The sequence below is a fragment of the Mus caroli genome, chromosome 6, assembly GCF_900094665.2.
Source record: "Mus caroli chromosome 6, CAROLI_EIJ_v1.1, whole genome shotgun sequence".
Classification (NCBI taxonomy): domain Eukaryota; kingdom Metazoa; phylum Chordata; class Mammalia; order Rodentia; family Muridae; genus Mus; species Mus caroli.
In genome coordinates this window covers 1,151,139-1,158,252 of record NC_034575.1, presented here as the reverse complement: position 1 = coordinate 1,158,252, position 7,114 = coordinate 1,151,139, and the positions used below count along the sequence as shown (strand labels likewise).

General features: G+C 40.0%; 1 protein-coding gene across 7 annotated transcripts in view; it reads left to right on the top strand.

The window, feature by feature from the left end:
* Sgce (sarcoglycan epsilon) overlaps positions 1-4,939 on the top strand; it is a 72,771-nt gene extending 67,832 nt beyond the window's left edge. For 3 of the 7 annotated variants that reach the window (XM_029478941.1, XM_029478943.1, XM_029478942.1), the window contains 3 exons: positions 909-952; positions 1,820-1,854; positions 4,657-4,928. In XM_029478941.1, coding sequence (XP_029334801.1) covers positions 909-952; positions 1,820-1,854; positions 4,657-4,707 — 130 coding nt within the window. In that variant the 3' untranslated portion in view covers positions 4,708-4,928. Of the gene's footprint in view, positions 1-908; positions 953-1,819; positions 1,855-4,656 lie in introns of all 7 variants that reach the window. The other 4 variants (XM_021164425.1, XM_021164421.1, XM_021164423.1 and 1 more) reach the window with 3 other exon arrangements.
* Positions 4,940-7,114: the final 2,175 nt, after the last annotated feature.

Genomic DNA, 7,114 nt, shown 5'->3' with positions numbered 1-7,114 from the left:
TCTCTCTCTCTCTCTCTCTCTGTCTCTGTCTCTCTGTATGTGTGTGTGTGAGGCTACAGATAGTTTTCCGACTGCTTAAGACATACTAAGAAGCCAGAAATTGAATTTGCTGATAGATAGAAAGAAATATTGAGGTGTGTGTTACAGATCTGTGTCTTGGGAGGTCACTGGTCAGCAGTGGGTTGTAAGGGATGAAGAAATACATCAGACCTGTCAGAGGCTCCAAGGGAGACATGAAGGTGTAAACGAATGGAACAGATTTAAAGAAAGCTGAGAAACGTCCCAGTGATTGCCTTTGGGAACAGAAAGAAAGGTCAAGGGAGACTCGAAACTCTTCCTAGTACAGGCAGGGAAATGGCCTTTTTTTGGTATGAAGATAGCATGTTTAGTGACTAAAGGTAGTGATATGCCTTCAAAGCTGTTATAACATACCAGTGATGATTGTACGATACGATGATGTATATAGACATATATGTGTATGCACAGATACATATCGGTTTTATGATCTAGACCTAGTTTGAGATTGTACACATCAGTAATTTAATTGCTGGCATCACTGTGTTTATATCTTTATCCACTGTTATTAGCTGTGTGATTTTCAAACTTTAAGGCTATTTTCACATATAAGAAAATAGAAAAAACTAACAAGACCTATGTTTTAGAATCATGAGGGAGTTTTGTTATGGCATATGGTAAGAATTTCATGGACATTATCAGAGATTGCTATTTGTCTTCCTTGGTCTTCAGTTCTCTCATGTATGTGCATAGCTCAATGCCCCACAGGGTGCAAAACCTGAGCCCATTATCTGAGTGATACCTCTCCCAGCAGATTTCCATCTTAATGTGTTTTGGTCTCTGATTACCAGTGTGCAAACACATTTTTACTCAATAATGTTAATCATTTCTAGGAACTTGCCACACCAGACTCAGATCCCTCAACAGCAGACTACAGGTGAGTCCTAAGATGCTAATTCAGTGTTTATGGCTGAGCTAATATAGTAAAAGATCATCATAGCACTCTACAATTGATGACGCCTTTGTCTTCAACACGGGAGGCAAAACAGTTGTATCCTTCCTTAATTAGACTGAGGAGCTCAGAAGAGTGGCTTAGACTATTGCATCAATGGGCCTCAGAACAACAAACAAATGGTCAATGATCTTAAAGCAGCAGCGTCCGTCCGTGGAGGTCTTGTCTAATTAAGAAAGATGCATTCAACTCCCTTTCTACATGGGAACTCCCTATTCTTCCCCTTGGTATAAAAGATTTTTAGCTTGGATGGGTCCAGGATTTGTCTCAGTAAGTGATCAGGTTGAAACTGACTCTCACAAAGGGCAACCATTGTGACTAATTGCTGAGCCTTCAGGGCGATCAATGAGAAATGGTTGGCCTGTTTTAAAGCTGCTTGAAAAAGCCATTAGAATATGACCAGTGAGGACAAGATGATGGGCAAGTCTCCCTGGCTGTTCTGTTTCCCCAAGACATGCTTTCTTTAAGTTCATTTCTTTCAAGTGTCCCTAAAAAATCTCCACAGCCAATTATTTCATTCATTCTTAACTTATTCACAATTGTCTACTAATTAGTGGTTGGTTCCTAGTTCTAATTGCCAGGCAACCAGTAATGCCTTTGTTCCTCTTTTGGAAAGCAAGAGAAGTTCTAAAAATGTAAGTTGAGTGTGGAATTCTAAGTATGAATAGTGGCTTTGTGGTGGGAAAAGCCATTAAGTGAGTCTCAAAAAAAAAAAATGCCAGCCACGTTAGAAATGTATTGGATGTTTTCATTCAGAATTATCTCCTCTATTACTGCTCTCGGGAATTTAAGGAGATTTTCGTTTGACAACTTTTCAAAGATTTGAGGCAAGTATAATAAAGTTTTTCATCAGATTTTAATTATAAGATGATGTTTATCAGAATTGTTCCTAGGGTTTTGATTGCTTCATTTAATTAAATGCTAATGTGATTCAAGTAGACCATTCAATATATTGATGGGTGGTGTGCGTCTGTAAACATCCAGGGGATTGATGACGAAACAAACTTAGTTATAAATATTCGTCTCTGAAAGAGGAAAACATTCAAGTTCTTACCTCTAATTCCATGGCTATCTTTTTAAAGAGAAAAAAAAAAATTGAAGGGACACGACTGTAACCAAACTGATAGAGCACCTTTGTCTCTAACCAAGGAAGTCTGTCTCTCCTGAAATATCAGTTTTCTGATTCTTGTTCACTTGTGCTGTGCAATAAGTAGAAGTCACAAAATTTCTAGGAAAATTGTAAACATTTTTTTGAGACTTGTGAAAAGCTAGATTTTTCCACTCTCTGCCTCCTAGGAAAATAGAGATCTTGAATAGGTGCTGTTGGAAATAGTATCAGTAGATGATGGGACTTGTTTGATATGTTTGGGTGCTGTGCTCAGCACTGGGCAGCTTTCCTTGTTGGGAGCAGCACATGGGCAGAGCTGGGTACACTGATGAAGAAGGGCTTCCTTCCCCTTGGAGGTCTTTTGGCTGCTCAACCTCATTTTTTTTTTTTGATTTTTAATATTTTTATTACATATTTTCCTCAATTACATTTCCAATGCTATCCCAAAAGTCCCCCATAGCGCCCCCCCCACTTCCCTACCCACCCATTCCCATTCTTTTGGCCCTGGCATTCCCCTATATTGGGGCATATAAAGTTTGCAAGTCCAATGGGCCTCTCTTTCCAGTGATGGTCGACTAGGCCATCCTTCGATACATATGCAGCTAGAGACAAGAGCTCCGGGGTTCTGGTTAGTACATCATTCAACCTCATTTTTTCCAGTACTTTTCTAAAAAGATTTTTGGGAAACTGGCATTTCGATGGAAATATTTCCTCCTTCTGGTTAAGGCTGCCCTCGTGCTCTCTTGTTTTCTGCACGTTGATGCGTTACAGACCAGAGAGGGTAGGATCTTCTCGTGGGTGCTTTGCTGTTACTGTTTTCTCAGTGAGCCTCTCAAGGACCTGTGTGCAGAAGGGAGAGAGACCACCTTAGCATTGGGTGTTAACTATGAGAGATGGTTCTTTCTGCCTCCCAAACATTTAAAACATTAAAGGTGTTAGGCCTCCTGGGCAGGGAGCTGAGGGACAGTTGCAGCCTTTATTCCCCCTCTATTCATTTACATTAAGATATTGTTTTTTTAATTAATTCATTTTTTATTAGATATTTTCTTTATATACATTTCAAATGCTATCCCAAAAGTTCCCTAGACCACCCGCCCCACCCCCTGCTCTCCTACCCACCCACTCCCACTTCTTGGCCCTGGCATTCCCCCTTACTGAGGCATATAAAGTTTGCAAGAACAAGGGGCCTCTCTTCCCAGTGATGGCCGACTAGGCCATCTTCTGCTACATATGCAACTAGAGATAACAAGCTCTGGGGGTACTGATTAGTTCATATTGTTGTTCCACCTATAGGGTTGCAGACCCTTCAGCTCCTTGGGTGCTTTTTCTAGCTTCTCCATTGGGGGCCCTGTGTTCCATCTTATAGATGACTGTGAGCATCTACTTCTCTATTTGCCAGGCACTGGCATAGCCTCATATGAGACAGCTATACCAGGGTCCCTTCAGCAAAATCTTCTGAGCTTCCAGTTTATTCTGTTGCATCTGCAAGGCCCATTGTGTGTTTTTAAGAGTACCTTTGAGCTGTCCTGCTTGTCCCCCTCTTCATCTCAGCTCGGGGTGGAGGGGCTGATCTGTGCATGATTGTTGCGAAACAGCAACGGGCTTTTTCTTTAGAAGGGGCATGGGGGCCCACAGGTCATCTCTTGGAGAGCAAGTCATTCTATTCTTAGCTGCCTATATGGACTTTATCAGCTGAAAGTTGATTTGCAGCCTGTTTTGCGGAGTTAGCTATTTTCTTTTAAATTTCCATCGAAAGTTTAGCAAGTGAACTAGCTGGTGATGCTGTATTGCTGGGTCTGAGCACTGGCTGGGATAATAGAGCAGTTAAGGGCAGATAATAGCACTACCTTCTGTACTAGGTCCAAGGCTTGATGCTCTTTCAGGGTCTCCATCCTCTCTGTCCTTCCAACGCATGTGGTAGTTTTGAAGCCACCGTTAAAAGGTACAGTCATACATCCCGCAGTCAACCTCATTCTGCTTGTTTATTGTGAGAGAAGTTTGCAGGCTTGAGAAAATAAAGCACGGTTCAGGAAAAGGAGTACTAATTTAGTATTAATCCCTTCCTTTCTTTCTCCTTTTAAAACCAAGCACAGAAAATAATGCAGAATAATTATTTTAAATTAAGATGGTAGAAAAGTTCTCCTTGCAATCTAAATTTCATATATGAGTGTATGACATACATATATATGTATGTGTTCTATATGATACATATGATATGATACATACATGTACATGTCCTATGTACAACATAAAGCAGAAGTGAGTCTGTTTAGGACCAAACCAAAGGAAAGGAGAATTAAAATAAAGGTGATAAATACAAATATGAGCAAAATCCAAGATATACATGTGTTGAGACATACCACCCCCTTTTTGTATGGTAACTAGAAAATTTAGTAATAATACAATATAAACATTGTATACATTTTAAAAAGAGAGTCTGTCTTATAACAAATCTTATCTTCAAGAGCTAAACATGCCATAGCCTGCCTAACTCACGTTCATGTTCTCATCCTGGTTACAGGTAAATGGTATCCCTGAAGAAAGAAAGCTGACAGAAGCAATGAGTTTATAATCAGCAGCGCTGCAGCCACGTCTCACCCCTTTCCCTTCCAATAATGCACGAGCTTTCCTGACATCAGTTATGCATGCCCACTGTGTTGAGAACCAAATACCATGACGCATCTCTCACTTACTAATGCATTTTTTTTGTACTTAAAGCATTTTTGAAAATTTATAAGACATCAATGACTTTATATTTGTTACAATAAAAAGTGAAATTTAAAATAAATATTAATGGAGCCTAATGTGTGGTAAAATTTCTTTCAGAAATGTATTTGATTGCTTCCTGTGTGGTAGAAATCTGTTAGTCGCTAGGAGTGGGGTCATTCAACAGGATTTTTTATTAAGTGTTTCTTATGAATTGTGTTCCAAGTGAGCAACCCATTTAAATAATGCTTTAACTCCTGCAGACTGTAGAGCCTCTTGTTTCATTGTATTTTATAGAGTGCTTTAGAGTGAGCATAGTGGTTGGTTTTGTTTGTTTGTTTGTTTGTTTTGGGGTTTTTTTTTTTTTTGACAGAGAATAGAACATGCCCAGTTTATGTAGGGCAGCCCAGGGTGTATACTTGGCTTTATAATGGGATGTTTGCAAGCCAGGGTCTGTTCCACAGAGAGAGAACAGTTACTAATAGGGCTGTAAACCAGCCCTGCAGTGTCTTACCATGGGAAAGTTCAAGGTCCAGGCTTGGTGTCTTCTTCATCCAATGTTCTTCTGTTTTATGACTCCGACACTGTTGGGTCATTGTGGATACCAGCTCCTAGCCCTTTCAAAGAAGGCATTCTTACAGAAGACCATTAGAAAATTAACATTAGTAAGTGAGCTAAGTCATATAAAGATGAGGTAAGCTCATGTAATATTTTCAAATAATTCCTTGTTACTTTGAACCATTAATTTCCAGATCCTGCATCTTTAGGCATTAAGACAGTTGCTATAGTTGTTAATGTTAGCTGTTTAGTTGGCATGTAGTGTTTAGTCTGACAACCAGATTTAGCTGCCTTCAAAGAAATATACCTGGTCATTTGGGGAAACATTTCTCCTCAGTGGCAGATATCCCACATTGACTCTTACTTGTTTCCAGGGATTGGCCAGGAATGAATGGCTGATCTGACCAAATCATAGTATTTTGTTCTTCTGAAGCCATGTGTCATGAGACACAAGTCAATCCGAGCCCTCTGAGATTTTTGAGGTGTATCTTTTTAAGGTGATAAGCCAGGAAGCTATGGGTCAAGAGCCAGTATGGTTGTGGTCACAGACGCCTACAGCTTTACCTGAGGATTGACCAGCTGTAAACCATTTTGTTTCTCTATTCTGTGCAAATTTCTGGTTGATCTGGTAGTTAGTCAGATGTCATACAAAATATTTACATTTAAATGGCATTTCAAAATCCAAAGTATTCTTCTGTTTATTGCATACAACACATTATCTCCCAGTAGAGGGAATGCTCCATCATGTCATTGGGACACCTCCTTGAGCTCATCAGGATTTCCTAGGACTTACTGTATAGGTGTATGCTGGTTTGTATTTCTTTAATTTCATTTTTTTTAATTGGATAAAACATCTTCCTGTATGGATCTCACAATCCTCCTGCCTCAGCCTGTGAAGGACCAGGATTACAGTAATATGCCATATACAGTAATATGCCAAGGTGCTTTAGATCACCTCTCCCCCTCCTCCTTCTTCTTCAAGATTTTATTTTCTGTTAGTATACTGTCATTGTCTTCAGACACACCAGAAGAGGGCATCTGATCACATTACAGCCACCATGTGGTTGCTGGGACCTCTGGAAGAGCAGTCAGTGCTCTTAGCATCTGAGCCATCTCTCCAGCTCCTCTTTTTCTTCTAAGACAACCAGTGCATTGCCACTCGCTCTTCCTTGGCAGTGACCAGCTGGCAATTGTAAGCATATTACATTAGGCCCATGTCCTAAGGAAAGAATGCCTGTTCAGACTCTAGAGGTTGGGGCTATGGGCCAGAGACAGGCTTAAACTGCTAGTCCTGTTGGTAAAATCCAAGTGTTCTGCTCACTAAGTGAGCAGGAGTAGGCTAATTGACAAAGAATTGTGGATCAGGAGTCAGTAAAATGACTCATTTGTAAAGAATTATGGAGGGATTTGGAAAATGCAGCTGGAGATAACATTGATTTTCATGCTGACCATTGTCCAGAGCCTTACACATTGTCAACAGCCTTCATCTCTAAAGATCCATCTGCAAAAGCAATCATCCCTCTGATGTAAAACTCTGAGAGGTAAAGCCCAGAAGTTTCCCTTTGGTTGCTAATACCCTAATGACCCTTGATTTGAGTTTTTTTTTTTTAATGGGTATCCTTCCATAAACTGAAGATCTCTATGTATCCTTGTAGTGAGGAAATAAACTTAAAATAAATACCTTTTCAGTTGGCTACAATAAAGCCTTGTCCTAA